General features: G+C 35.4%; 1 protein-coding gene across 2 annotated transcripts in view; it reads right to left on the minus strand.

The window, feature by feature from the left end:
• The window catches only part of LOC128212300 (uncharacterized), a 63,928-nt gene that overhangs the window by 36,202 nt on the left and 11,412 nt on the right, over positions 1-16,314 (minus strand). Inside the window, exon 1 of one of the 2 annotated variants that reach the window (XM_052917687.1) lies at positions 6,839-7,541. The exons of the other annotated variant lie outside the window; for it this stretch is intronic. Within the exon in view, the coding sequence (XP_052773647.1) occupies positions 6,839-6,897 (59 nt within the window). The 5' untranslated portion in view covers positions 6,898-7,541. Of the gene's footprint in view, positions 1-6,838; positions 7,542-16,314 lie in introns of those variants that run through there. 2 annotated transcript variants of the gene reach the window in all.

Genomic DNA, 16,314 nt, shown 5'->3' on the forward strand with positions numbered 1-16,314 from the left:
CGGTTCAAAAACCAACAACTTAACTAAGACATTTCTTGGAAACATTTAAAAAGCTTATATCCGCTTCAAAGATTATAGCTGATAGCAAAGGAAACTTAAAACATTCGTGAAAATAAGATAAATTGTCGGGCAACCGAAAAGAACGATCGTCACCTAGGGTAGGCGGAAACAATAATGCTGCTTTGCACAAACCGAGTTTATTTTGATAAACAGTGTGGTCATCGATTTGCAAGTATGAGTGACCATTTGTATTTTACACGTGTTGTCCTCTTCTATGCGTATTTACACTATCCTTTCTGTTATTTACACGTGTCGTAATAAACGTTAAACTATGACATGCTTTTAACAGTTCATTCTTTTAAATGTAGCCTGTTTATGGGGTAAGAGTAAGACATATTGGAATAAAGTATTATTCTGCCTGTTTTTTCCTGACACGACTAAGATATATGTGTATAAAATTACCATAAACCAGACCTTTAACTAGATCAAACAACCCACTATTGTCGTAAATAAAACCTTGGTATGTCCACATAATACAGTTTGAAGTAGACTCATTTTACACAAAATTTTCAGTGTTTATACATTTAGTAAGTATTTGTTTTTTATTCGGAACAGTTTTTGAAACTACAATCGAACCCGTTGGCTCGAACTCCCAGGGACCGGCAAAAATACCCCGTCCCTCGAGAAATCGAGCCAAGCGTCACTGATTACATTCAATAGAAACAAAATCGATCCTTTACATCCAGTTCGAGCCAACGAGGGAATCGATCCAAGCGAGTTTGAACCAACGAGAAAATCGAGCCAAGCGAGTTCGAACCAACGAGGAAATCGAGCCAAGCGAGTTCGAACCAACGAGTAAATCGAGCCAAGCGAGTTCGAACCAACGGTTAAATCGAGCCAAGCGAGTTCTAGCCAACGGTTAAATCGAGCCAAGCGAGTTCGAACCAATGGTTAAATCGAGCCAAGCGAGTTCGAGCCAACTGGGTTCGACTGTATAACTATTGAGAGAGTATGGCAATCTCGCACTAATTGACCACCGAACAAAATAGAGCTATCACAGAATGTGATTAATACCCATCCCTGCACGCCTAATAATGCCTAGATAGAACAGAAATGATAGGTGAACGCAGGAGACCAAATAAAGTGTACATATATATATATATATATATATATATATACTCTCTTGATTCAGCAATGTATACACGCTAATTTAGGTATTCAAATACCATCGTGCGCCATTTGAGCAGTATTTCATGGAGAGTTTTTAGTTACGTAACTAAATATACTTTTATCAAGGTTTTTTTTGGTTGCGGAAGTCAAAGTCGCATATTTGTTCAGTAACGCAGTCATTCTAGCAAGTTTTCAGGATATAAATTTACCGTAATTACACAACGCGATACCCTCGTTGTTTTTATCATGCACTAGATAAGGTAGCATGCGGCGTGCAACCTTAGCAATGGATTCAGTATTCGGTTGTCAATATTTTGCACATTTCAAAAGAAGGAAAGACTCCTGTATTTGGTTTACAATGGATAAAAGGAATGTTGATGATGATAGGAAGAATCTACACAACCGATGACAGAAGTTAAACCAGCATGGTTTACATCCGGTGCAGGCGACGTAGTGGCTTTTTGTGGAGACGCAGAGTTTGTGAATGTCGGTGAAAGTGTAAATGAACGAATTGACTGTCAATTGAACATGCATTTAGTACTTCGTAATGGTCAAGATTGTTAGTTTGTACTTACAATTATAAATGGTTTGATTCGACGCAGTACATACTAACATTCTTTAAGTATTTTAGTGGTCTACATTATATTGTAAAAAACTATCCACTTCTGGTTCAGCCACTGTTTAAATTTTCAGCTTCACCTGATTAAAATCAATACCAACTGACTGCTGGTTTACTGAAATAAATGTATTGAACAAATGAAAGCTACTAATAGTATATGTAAAAGGAAAACGGATATATACATTTGTTTAAGAAAACGCTTCTATGATCAAAACAATTTTGTTTCACACGAGAATGAAAACAGGGCCTTGGATTAAAACTCATGACATTGCGTATGTATTTCAAGGTTTAATTATGAATGTTTGAGATCATTACATTACATTTGTGACAATCCCTGTACACACCTGCCACTGATCAAGTGTTTGATTAGATATTTACCTAATACCATTAAAAGAATGCCAAAAAAAACAACAGGAAGGAAATGTCATAAGATTCATGTTCTAAAAAAAGTATGACACTGACATGGGTGCAGGAAAAAGAACTGTACATGCTGTGAGATTTTGAAATAGTCTGACCAAACGTGTCCACTTTGGCCAGCACCCAGCCAGGATAGCAAATATTTGAGAGGTCATTCTGGTCAGCTGTTTAGCCTCTCTGTGGTGATATAATCCGACTTATCTCTTTCCAGTTAATTAAGTAAGAAACGCTAGACATCTAACAATCCGCAATCTTGATAATGCCACAGATTAGCGATGCAGCGTTATTTTTTGGCAGATCGTACTTTTCAGAATTAAAATATTACCCATTCGCGTTTTAATGTATTCAGACAGTATATCATGTGTATATTGGCATAGCTTTTTTGAATATCACTGATCGTGGAAACGTGTCTCTTATTTGTGATGCAAATGAATGCACCTCCGTATTTAATATACCATGATGTCAACGCTTTGAACCCGAATGTAAAATTGTGTTGAACTATCTGCAACACAAGATGAATCTGACCCAGTTAGAATTCACTTTTAATACCAGTGTCTGTGTCCCGATTTAGAAACAATATTCTAAATCCTTTTTAGTACTAACCATTGCGTCAAATACGTCATAGGATGGATTTCAGATTATAGAAGATATTGATGATTAGCTAAAATCCTTTTTGCTAGATTAGGCAATATGTGTTAATCTGTATGCCTCGTGTTGGTAATTTTGAACACCTTAGGTTTAATAATCTTTTGCATGAATGTAACTTAAAGGGACTCGCTCAAGTTTTGTAAAATGCACTTTTTATGACGAAATAAAGTATGGCAAATCATAAGGGTTGTAAAAACTATGACTGAAGGCTGGAATCCATTAACAAATGTTGATATATGCTAAACATTATCTTTGAAGTCCACGATTGTAAAAAGCATAAGTAACACTTTCCAAGGTTTAAAGGTTAAATTATCCCTCAATTTATGCAAGAGCCTTCGTGGGCGAGCGGTTTGGTTGTCATTTTTCTATTTTTCTTAACTGTACCGGCGTGGGATCGCTCACGACTAAAACAAGGTTTTTTTTATACATTAATTGCATTTTCTTTCTGCAATTTTGGTATCAAAGAGTAAAAAAAATTATAATATAAGTGTTTAAATGCATTACCGTGAAAAATAATACGATAATGCGTTGTTCTGAAAATGTAAATGACCATAGTCATTAACTGAACAAGAATTACATTAATTACATCGAAGGCGCGTTCCTCGGTTCTTTATCGTTATTAAAACGAATAGAGGGCATTATTGGGCCACGTGACTATGGAGTGTTGAAGCATTTGTTGAACACTCTTATTGGATCGCAAACAACTATGTTTTGAGTTAAACATTATTTTAGAAAAAAATATGTAGGTTGCCAAGAATGCGCATAAGTTTTTTTGTATACTGTCAAGCAAATGGACGCATTTTTAACTAAATTACATATAATGCCAGGCATCTGTCAACTCTTAATTCCTAATCAAACACGCCACACAGCTGCTCAATGATATAACATGAAGGGCATGGTTTAAAGGGACACGTCCACAACCTTTAGGTTGGCAACTATCTTTTTGAAACTTTTTGAAACTGAGTGTTGTGAATAAACACCAAACAGCAGCCGGTAGATACTTGTTTGAGCAGGATTTTGTGAAATGATTTAATTTTCAAAAACTTTACAAACGCCTTTTTTCATATTTTTTTTACATTTTCTGTTACATTATATAGCGTGAGCGAGTCCCTTTAACCGTTTGGAACAGTTACCGAGTCTAAACTCGGAATGTGACCTGCTTTTTATATGTAATGATTTTCACACCATGTATTAGAATTTTGACAGCCAGATTTTATAAGGCACGGCAAGAGACTTTTATGAAATATCAAAATACTTTCGGTACATTTTAAACCGCTTGTTTGGGAATACGAAATCGCAGTCAACAGATATATACCTTTGAAAACCAGAATATTTATAAACGTTATGAATGATGAAACTTGAAACCAAAAACGACATATATGCACATTTTGTTCCGATTATAATAAACTGTATGGCTGAAGTATCAAATGTATTTATGTGAATGTTAACACACAAATGGGTGTGGATTTTCATTAATTCAAACGATGTCACCATCGATTAGCAATGCATGACCATCAACCCATTAAATAATAAGTATGCGGATATAAGACGTCTTTAAACGGGTGCCATCGCAGCCTCGGCCAAGTTCATGTTCTGCCGTCTCTCTATTATTCGTTATCTTGCTAAATATCTTTTTATCATGTGATACATTTTGTTCACAGCCAATTCACTACATTTTTATGCAGGTTTTATTTCCATATAAATTCAAGACTTTAGTAACTTAAAACTCACCGCAAACGTATCTAAGGCGACATATATTTCTTTTTCATTGTTCAGATGTCGTCGACTGCCCGTTAATTTAACATTTAGGAGAGGGAGCCCTTAAATGCTTTGCTATCCGAACTTAATTTCTCCATTTTAATGTCAATTTTACACATTTTTAACACATATATGTCATGTTTCGTCTACATGCGAAATTAACTATACAAATCTACGACAGGAAGAAAGACGTTGCTCATAATAAGCAGGCATTTCTCATCATTAGCGTATTTAAAACGGACTATGATAAGAATGTACTCAAGTGTCAAGAAATCTTGAGAATTGGGGGCTGTATCGAGCTCCGGTTTAAACAAAAATGGGGGTTCCTTAAAACCTAAGTTCCGCATTCTGATAGGATGGTGTCAAACCGCTATCAAAGAGGCTTTGCGAACTATGAAATTGATAACGTAGAAACTGATAATATCTATTTTTGTTTTAATATTTCTAAAGGAGTGTTGAAAAAAGGCATGGGATTATGCTAGAAAAGGAATTGTCTGATTGGTAGTTTACGTAACCATACAAAATGATAAAATGGTCATTTCGCGTAAAGGTCACTTTAATAATTCAGTCTGTTTATCACGATATTTGACTAGATATGCTCAAAATGTATGTTATGTTAGTTTGTTATATTATCTATAAAATATGTATTATAACAATGGTAATTTTGGCCACAAATAGTTGAATGGCCTACATGTGTGTGGTAAACTAGTCATCAACGTAGATGCACCTTCTGACAAGTTAAGGCTATTCTCGACTATGAGAACGCTTAACCATGTATCGAGATTTGACGAACGATGAATTTTGATTTAATGATATGAAAATAACCATAGATACGTCTTTGAGGTGGGAATAATAAACGGAGTAGAGACGACTATCAGAAAAGAAATATATGTTTGATCAAAACAGGTCTGTCAGTCTTGAGTGACAGCAAATTTAATGAAAATGGTTTCTGGCCATTTAATCAATTCTGACGAAAAAGTTTGAATGAATTTGGTTGAAAGGGACCTGCACGATGTATTTACATAATGCTGTTACAGTATTAATCATTTTCTTACGGTAATGAAGACATATGCTCATTATATATATATGAAGATACCAAAAAATGACAACCCATTAAATTATTTGAAATTGTGCATGTTAGTTATTCATATTTATATCTTGATAGAGCCTTAAGTGTATCTAGTACTGATAGTATCACAAGTTCACGAATAGACAAATTAAATCACTTTTAATTAACCTATATTCAGACAATATTTTGCTTATATTTTCCTTATTTATACCACAAAGCATTCCAAAGTATACATTTTAAATCAATCAACGTCATAGCAGCTTATTTTAAACAATTTATGTTTGATTAAAGTTAAACATATAGTGTGTGTGTGTGTGTGTCTTAGATCGCCACTATCTTTACATTTATATTGCAGCATGTATATAACTGACATATCATTTTAAAAATAGACATCAATTAAATATGAAATATTGGTGGAGTGTAAATAATGGCTAAGTCTCAATGACAAGGATGATATTTACATTAAACCAAAAAAATAAGAGCAGATATAACTGATATCCTGGTTTAATATTAAACCATATCAGTTGTATTTTTAAGAATTACAAAAAATCATTCAGACAATATATATGCTTCCTAGTTTGATTTTTTAGATCTCAAAAAAAGAAAGAAAAACAAATCAATAAGTTAAAGAAATGTATTGTCTGTTACACATATTACACATATTAATTGAAATAGCTTTTACAAATCACATTAACAAAATGTGTCAGATGGTGGATGTGTATAATTCTACCACATAACGCAGGTATACGAGGATAGTTCTTGTTATGGTTGGTGTCGTAGTTAGATAAATAGAATCATTGTAGTTGTTGGTGATTTTACATGAAATACTGCTTGAAAATTTATGTAGATGTTTGTATGTCAATAATGAGAACTTCAGTCCAATAGATATAGTTGTACTTGTTTTCACATTTATAGTCGAAGTGATAGTACGTTTATCACGCGTTGTGATGGTATTGTATTAAAGACACATCGTTCAATAATTATAAAACAAAAATGGCCGTACATATAGTATAATAAAGTTTGTCTTAAGTTGTGGATCTATTTAAAATATAAATCAGCCTAGTTTATGTCCTATGGGATCAATACTACATCTCTAAAACTGGCTAAGACATGGGAAATGAATCCGAATGTTTTTTATTGATAAGCCCCGTACGTACCTGTCACTTTCATGAAACCCCCATATATGATGTCCTCTTTTTCCGTACGTCAGCTTCATTAACCCGTTTGTAATCCAAACACAAACAAGAAACAGATATATACACACAAGTTCATTGCAATAAAATGCAAGACACTTTTGTTTAGTTTTCAAAGTTTAAAAATTATCCGTACAGTTAGTTATTCCACTGGTGTATTTTAAACAGATCCTATATCATACGTCCCAAATATGGTGTTCTGTTTAACTATACTCTTCCTGAAATAACTTCTAAAACTTATCGATAGTGCAATCCTTCCGCGCCTATCTATAATACTCAACTGTCGAAACTGTTAAATAAATGACCTTAAAGAATATTGACACTAATTTTATTATCAAACATTATGATCCATAGTGCACTTACGGCAGTCCTGTTTTGCTTTATACGTATCAATGAATCAACGGTATGTGCGAAAAGGATGCGAACCATCGCTTATAAAGCGCTTTCATATTTACACAACGTGTCATTATGAAATAAATTGTCAAAATCTTTTGCTATCACATATCGGTTATTTTTTCCAAGATTTCAGTGGTTATCCGGCGTAAAATCCCAGAAATCAAAATATGGAAGAAGTCAGAGATATCTCTGAAGTGCCGAGTGTCCAAAGAGGAACTATTTTAAAGTCACTGTTATCTTGTTCGTACTGAAATGCTGGAGTAACTGCATAAACACGCATCCGCTTCGATATGCGATTAGCTTTTTATAAGCATACTATGACATGGTGTAATAAATACCAAAATTCCTTTAGCGCAGTGTTATCGTTTTGACTACCCATCCTTGAAAGAAAGCATTAAAGACATGAGATTTAAAATACCGAAGTTATAACATCTTTTTTGCTTCGTTATTCAAAATGTTAATCATCGAATCCATTTTGTTACCATGACTTAAACACCAGTCATTATTTTTTATATTCACCATTCATATTTCTGGTTTGCGTTTAAAAGGCAGTAATGACGGATAGCTTTTGTACGCTTAATGCATTGATGAAACTTAAATTGTAATCAATGTTGCATAATAAAACAACATGCGGAAATTAGGAAAAATATCATAAAATCATTTAAAATGTCTGTAAATATCTCAGGATTTGAGTAAGAATTATGAAACACAGCGAGACCTGGACGAGCTCCACAAAATTGAGTGTATTAACTGACTTTCTGTTGAAAGATGTTAATGAACAACCCACCGGTGTTAATTTTCTGTAAAGCATATTTTTTCTTAGTTACTGCCAGCCATGAATCAGAATAATGACGATGCAGGTACATTTGAAGTCTTTTGTGAATGAGTAAGGTGTGTAATTTTGTGGTGTGAAAACATAAGCGCATCAATCATATATTAATTCCAAAATTTTAGGAAATGACAAACGTTGTAAGCCATCGAGTGCGTTTATTCTTTCCGGCAACATTTTGGGTGCAAATACATAATAGAAGCTGAGCGAAGGTTCAATAAAAAATCATTGTAGTAGTAAAATATTATTAACATAGTCTAGCTTGAAACATCCAAGTTATTAATTATGTCTCGTCGGAAATAACTATAGAAAATGAATTGCATTTGCACAATGTTACAACAAGAGCCGGTTAAAGAAATCTAACGGGGCCATGAACATTCCTTACCTACCTATGAACATCCGACAGCAAAGAAAGTATTAGGCGCCAAAATTAACCACTACTACAAGAAACACAATCATACCAGAGGGGAAATTATTTCTATCATAACCTAGAAACAACAGCATAATTTTCGGGACATAACTTTTTTAATACTCATTCCATAAAATTAATGTTCCTTAGTGTTCGTGATTATATTTTGTCCAAAACAGCCTTATATTTATTTTGTTAAAGCAGCAGTCAGCCATTATTGATTTAATCAGGGGGATCGGTAGATTTTAACAGATGCTGGGTCGGTAGACGTAATATACCCTCAAAGACTAAGTCTGTGATAGGTCAGGCCCATATATTTTGGACGGTAACTACTAAAAACCTTCAACCATTACATATTTATTAAATTATAATACTCATATTTGAGGAAACCATATTTGAGATTGAGGATGCTTTTTCACTATTTTTTTCGATACGATCTTCTGTTTCTGCCGTATCAGCCCGTCCCGTCTACAGTCCGTTTCTGTAAAACACTAAGCGCGACAGGGTCATCATTGTTATGTCCCTGTAGTTATTAACCTTGATGGCATGTAACAACAGTTGCACACTGTTACGTCGATGATGCAGGCGATACAGCGTTAACAAAGGGACAGGTTGACATCTTGTTTTCTTAAACCTCCGTGGTGGGCAGACGGAATGTTTGTACTTACAGTATCAATATCACAATATTTTGTTAGGTTTTTCTGCTTCGTTGTCTGCGCCCGTTCTGACTTAATCAGTTAGGATTGTTTACTAATGGGTTTAAATGTAATGTCACCGGTCCTTTTCAGTATAGTAGTAATTGTAACATATCCAATTTCGATTTAGTTAATGACAGCATGTAAGTGTATGATCGCCGTCAGTTTTGCTTATGTTTATAAACAGTATGGTACAATTTAAATTTCAAAGTATCACACCTTGTAGAGAAGAAAGAAAGGTTATATTTCTACACTTGCACAGCCTTGCCCTATTCTCCATTTTAATAATCTGTGTAAACATACAAAATGCAAAATGTTATTCATAAAAGTCATATAGAGATCGACCATTATTATGCAAAATTTTAACAAAACTCCAAGCCACCTTGCCATGTTTGATGGCGATAACAAAGTCGTAAATAAAAAAAACTTGCTTCGGTGTGAAAAATGACGAAAAAAAGACGTATTCAAAATAGGCATAGTAAAACATGCCGTATGTTTTGACTGCTCTATAAATTGTAGAATATTCGTTTGTTTGGAATCAGACTCAACTGCAACTGGTTGCATATAACGTCGCCTTGGGTCATAAACGTCAGAATTGAATTGTTTTATAACACTTTAATTAGTATAAAATACAAAATATTCCCGTCAAAACGAGCCTTACTTGTCACATCGGCTCCAAGTCAGAAATACCAGAACGATGTCATTGAGTGTTTTCCTTACTTTTACTGTTTTTGCAATGATCATACCGACTGGCACGTACCTATCCGACGTTGAACAAATGGTGTCAAGGGCTTTGGTAATAGATTTGGATTCTTTCAAGTTTATATCTAATATTATCTGAGATGTTCCATTATAAAAACACAGACCAGATCAAGAAAAAACAGTCAGCGTACGAAACATGACACTTAAATTTAAGAAATCAAGTGAAATATATACATCTTTCTCATAAACAGTATGAGGACATTAACCCTTCAAGCTGCACTCTCATAGATTGGCTGTTTTGACAACTTCTTTTATTGTTTGTCTTCGAATTAGCTATTTTTGCGCATTAAATTTTAGGCAGTTTTTCTAACAATTGAGATGTGTTCTATATTGAGTTATCTTATATGACTGAATTGAAGATATTATTGCTGAAACTCTAACCGTTGTTCTGAGACCAAAATATCAAAACTGTCAATCTTTGAGATTGCAGCTTTAAGCTACATCCGAACTACTTCATTAAGCCACATTAAAATGGTTTGTTTGGCCTTACGCAGGGGCAGGTGGGTGTGTGTGTGTCGGGGGGGGGGGTAGTTTTATGTCGTTTGTGTTTTACTTCCTTACTCATTTATTCCGTAACGAACATCCGTAAAAAAGACCAACGGGGAGGCTAAAATAACTTTGAAGTCGCGGGTCTGTGTGTGAGTTGATCCGGTAGGGAAAATTGGAAGATTCCGAATGTCGCACTATTCCAAACAATTCAGGTGATTCGGAATTAATAATGCTATATCATCATAATGATGTATCAATCAATATGAAGTACAAACGAGGACACACGATTCTTCCAAGGCTAAGGAAGGCACATGAAGTCACCGATGGTAGAAATACGACGCACGTTTGTTAACTTTTGCGCATGCATTTGAACCCTAGAATGAAAAATTCAGAACGTTAACCGCTAAACCCGATACAGCACCTGAACATGAGACCCCCTGTGGACAAATATGCAGACATTATTGGTTTCATCAAAGACATTCTGGATTGATGTAGCTAAATGCATTACTCCACGAGACAAGAGCTGGTTTACCGTATCTATAGCAATCAGGGTAGGTGCAAAATGCTCTTTGGTCACCATAATATAGTCATGAATAAGCGAAAGATTCCATTGTGACTTTATCTTAATTTAGCGGCCAAAGCTTTTTACAAGCTTAATTTATTGGTTAAAAATTAGACCTTATCTGCATACTTCACTTTTTAACCATGTCATTATTTTGAAGAATGGTATTTTGAATTTAACAACTACCAAATAGCACATATATTTATTGACAACGGTCGGGATTTGGAGTACAAGAGCATTTTGGCATTTGTTAGCGCCTTGGGCTGTAATTATTTGATGCTCCACGAAATGTAACCGTGTGAACTTTGCAGTGTGACATACTGGGACCTGTTAGAAGCCAGACAAGGATGACCATGGCTGAGTTAAGAGGCCATATAGTAACAGCTGGAGGTTGTATGTAATGGGTTTGACCTTTCGGTGTGGTCTACGCAATTAGGAATCTGTAAAAACCGTATATAATAAACAAGGTCTTGGAGTCATTTTATTGTTCATCTGCAACGTTAATAAAGACGTCTATCAGAGTTAATTCCAACTTCAATTTCCGAGGCATATGAAAACTGAGGTTAAACTCAGCGACCTTTAAAGGTTATGTCACATTTCCATTAATTATTGCTGAGTTAATTGTTAACTTTCGTGCCACTGCTGGCAAACATTTCTGCTACTAGAAGTGTTCGACTTAAATCGATTAACATGCTTAAATGGGGAACGGTGCAATACACTAAATTTCGGTTCGCTGTGCTTCTTTTTATCCTGTATGTACTTTTTGCTGAAATTACATTCAGGTGTGTGAACAGACGCATACTACTTGAACTTAAACAACAAAAGACACAAATTGCCTAATTTACACTGATTTTAGTCTTTGATTTTGAACGATCCAACGCTTTTTATAACATATTTAGTCATAAAAAGATGTGACGTCATTTTTATCTGAAGCATATTTGTTCTTTTTATAGGCAAACTATGTAATATAGTAAATAATTTCTCAAATATACCGGTCCATTGTTATGACTGTAGCGATAGGATTGTTAATGCCGTGCAATATCATACATCATTTGTTTATATTCTTAACATATAATTCATATAAAAAACCACAAAAACCACCGGACTTAACGTTATCTTTAAAATAAAAATATGTATGAAACTAGTGAATCATAATTTATCACTTCATGAGAGTGACACTCAGACTTTTTATCAGTTATTACAAAGCTTCGTTTTTATTTAGTGATCACCAAGAGGGTTTAGTTGTCAACTTTTAAAGGTATTAGTGTAATAATACAAATCGGTAAACATCGACTTATATCGCCACTCTCCGTAACAAATCGTGACAAGCATCGGACGTCTTCGGTGTGTATCGGACGTTGTTATTTTAAACGAATTCTAAATCAGAAAAAATCAAGACTTATTTTGATGCAAAGCATCAAAGACCCCGCGAATGATAAAAGAAAGTACGACTTCTGCACCAGTCAATTGTAACCACGCCCCAAGGGCCGGGAAATAGCGGGGACTTTGACTTTAGGTCCAGCCAAGCCTGGGCAAAATCCCCGCACTGCGGGGACTAACTGCTGGTAAACCCCCCGCCAAATGCTCCCGCACCCCAGGGACCATAAGTAATGCCCATTCCCCGCTAAATTTGGCGCGAAGACAAAACCACCGCTTTCACCCGGCACTGCAAGGCTACCTGGAAGGTAAAACACGGCATTTCCCCGGCTATCCCCGCTATACCCCCGGACCTTTGGGGGCCGTGGTAACAATTGACTGGTGCATAAGTCATATTACCCTTTTTATTTTAACATATATATTTTAACGATTGTGGGAATTTCGTAAGATCGTTAGACGGAAAACGAAACTGTCCTCTTATTAAACATGCGTAAACAAAGTGTTTGTTTTGAAAATAAAACCCATTCAAATCTCTCCACTTAGGGAAAGTTTATAATTGAACTTCTCGACAAGCGACAAAAATCTAGCCAATCAATCCATGTTGGAAAAGATGAAAGTGACGGACGCTATCTTATTCGAACTGACGAGTGTAATTACTATAAATGATACATAGATAACGCTAATTGCGACAATCTATACATACATATACATATTTCATTTTATCTCTATTTATTTGGGGTCACCTATATTTTCATTGTGGCAATAAAACATTGATTTAGGGCATGTAATAAGGACAGAGTTGATAAGACAGGGCCCATGTGGAAAAACATTGAAACCAGCTGAACATAAAAGAGCCCTGAACACTTATTGGAAGATAAAGAACCCGCTTTAAAAGGTACTTGATGTTTGAACAATGTTTGTAAACAAATGGGCGCACTGTATTTTATTAATCGGAGCGCATATGTTTATTTTGCGACATGTTAAATGCAAAGGCTCAGAAGATAATTTACCTGCCATAAAGTGTTTGAACCATATGTTTAAGTGCTCGATTTCATACTGATATATGGGGAAATCCTACCCATATATGGGTGTGTAAACAAGTTCATTTTGAATGTTAAGCTTTTTGTCAGGTTGTCGATCATTATGAATTTAATTGCAATTATTTAAGGTGTCATCACAAGAATTATAGTTTCATTTTCAAAAATCCCTTAATATATCATGTCCCAAATTGGCACCTGTTAAAACTGCTAAAATGATTTTTGTCTTTCTTTATTCATTATTTTCTTATCAATGCGAGCTTAAATTGCTTTTGATAAGTATTTTGATCAAAAACCAGAAAATGGCTATTTGACGTGTTTGATTTAGGACTGATTTCGTGCAATCGATTATAAATCTAGAATTTTCATTATACTGCTGCTATCAGACACAGGATCACTTGTTAGAACGGCAATTTAACAATTATTACAACAGTATTATATTCGCATTGTACCCTGTACATGTTTCAGTTCATTTTATCGTCGTAAATTATCCCCTCTCGTCAAAGGCTATGTAAGGTCATGGCTTGCCCCATTAGTGCAACAAACGAACTGAAGAAATTATGCGACAATTTTAACAAGCAAAAGAACCATTAAAACTTGGTGGTCTAAAAAATCAGATTTGCGACTTTTAATACTCATCGATTCGTCTGTTTACACTGCATTGAGCTAGGTTTATCTTAAACTTTAATGGCCAGAATGCCTACTTGATTTCATTTGCATTTGTAAATCCGATGCATTAACGCTGCAAACGATTAAAGTGCACAAAGATGTTGAACCTACATTGCGTATTTGATAATGCAGACGGAAAATGTCAAACAAGAATTTAAATGTTTTTAACAAGAACATAAACATGTGTTGCAATGACCCCCTCAAAGTTTGATGTGCAGTTTAACTGAATATATTTGCATTGTATGTAAACAGATTCAAACCCTGGAAGTTTTAATTATCAGCACAGGTATGTATATATGAAGCGCTTAGGCTGCAAACTATTCATGTCCAATTTTGATGAAATTGTATGTCCCGAAAACCCAAAACTTATACTGTCTAGTGGTATCGTGTAAAAGAGTTGTGTAATTACTAATTAATCAATCTTGGCTTATCATTTAAACACCTAACACGCTATATTGTGTAGCCCTTGCATTTTTGAGACATTCCTTAAGATTGTTTTAGCTAAAACAAATTTAGGCCTATGCATTTTGCCTTCATTGATAACATGTGTGTTAAGGTATGTGTGAGATTAGGCGCATGGAATCTGGTTAAACCCCGAGTAAGTTCCTCTAACCCTCCAGTAAATTCATCTAACCGTCCAGTTAATTCATCTAACCGTCCATTTAATAAATTTAAACCCAGTCAATTCCTTCATCCTCCAGTAAATTCCTCTAACCCCCAGTATATTCCTCTACCCCTCCCCCCCCAGTCAATCGCACTAACCCCCAGTTAATTCCTCTTACCCTAGTAAATTCTATTAAACCAAAGTAATTTTCTTTGCACCCCAGTAAATTTCTTTAACCCCCCCCCCGAGTTAATTCCTCTTACCCCCTAGGCGATAGCTCTTACCCCTAGTTAATTCCTCCAACCCCCAGTAAATTCATCTTAACCCTCAGTATATCCCCCTGTTTCAATTGGCCATTCCAATGCAGTAATCCAAACACTATCTACACACGATTCATTGATACACATGGTATGTTGTGTATTTCGTGTTGTTTAACAGTTCGGCATTTGCTCCTTGTGTCCGTGAGAACGATCAACAAGTAGGTTTTGTTGGCCGACTGTTTATTTCTGTATCTACTTTTTGACGATTCCACTCTCGTGTTTATATTGTTACTCATTTAAGTACATCCTAATCACGACTATCATTTCACTGTGTGACTGTGGCGACCCACGTCTTCGTCATTGCCACCACTGGGGGTAGCATTGGCGTCAAAACAGTGAGGAAAGAGAAACAACAACTGTGAAACATGGAAGTTTAACACAAATGTCAAAATATTTGTATGATTATAATATCATGAAAATGGAATCAAAATGCGATGACAGATCTCTTTAAAAGTGTAAACAATCATGATAGCGTTCATGAAAAGTGGCCAGTAGGATTAAACAACTCTCTACACGCCGCCTGCGACCATGGAATCTTGGACCTGTCAACACAGCGCTGACGGCACCTCCCCTCGGGGGTCCGCGGCCGTCAGTCGACGCTCTGGCACGCGGCCTGCATGTTCATCACGAGCGTCGCGGGAGGCAATAAGCGCTGTCAAAATGCTCTTGCTCGCTGCGGTATGTTATTTACTGCAGGAATGTGGACGACTAAGCGATGTTTGCCTGTGCCTTCAAAAGGTGCGCCCCGTTCTTGTCTTTATTTTTGTGTGTTTAGATTTTGCTTGCGTTGCGCATGCACCATCTACAATGCAAACTGGCCTCAAGCCGGTATTTAAACGTCCTTTAAAACTTCCGCTGGGTGTTGGCTTGGTATGTGGGAAATGCATTAGCTAATGCAAGTTTGTTTCAAACCATTCTTTTTGTAAACCAGTTTTGTTACCACAAAGCTGGACAATGACGCATTAAACTATTTATTTCTCTATTTAATGTCATTTATACTCTTATTGAAATATGAGTATTATACAATATGGCAATCATGTCTTAAAATATAACTAACAGTTCTCAAGATGGAAATGAAAGACACCATGGAATCAGTACTTAAAACACAAATAGCATGAAAAAAAAACATTTATTACGCGAACGTATGAATTCAAGCACTCATAATTGAACTGAATAAATATCTTGTTTTTCCAATCAATGATACACATATCGATATATCTCCATAGATTTGGTTATTACACAGGAAAATTACCGAACAAATATGTTTTGAGATAGTCATCAAATTTGAAAG

This window comes from Mya arenaria, chromosome 12, assembly GCF_026914265.1.
Source record: "Mya arenaria isolate MELC-2E11 chromosome 12, ASM2691426v1".
In the NCBI taxonomy this organism is placed as follows: domain Eukaryota; kingdom Metazoa; phylum Mollusca; class Bivalvia; order Myida; family Myidae; genus Mya; species Mya arenaria.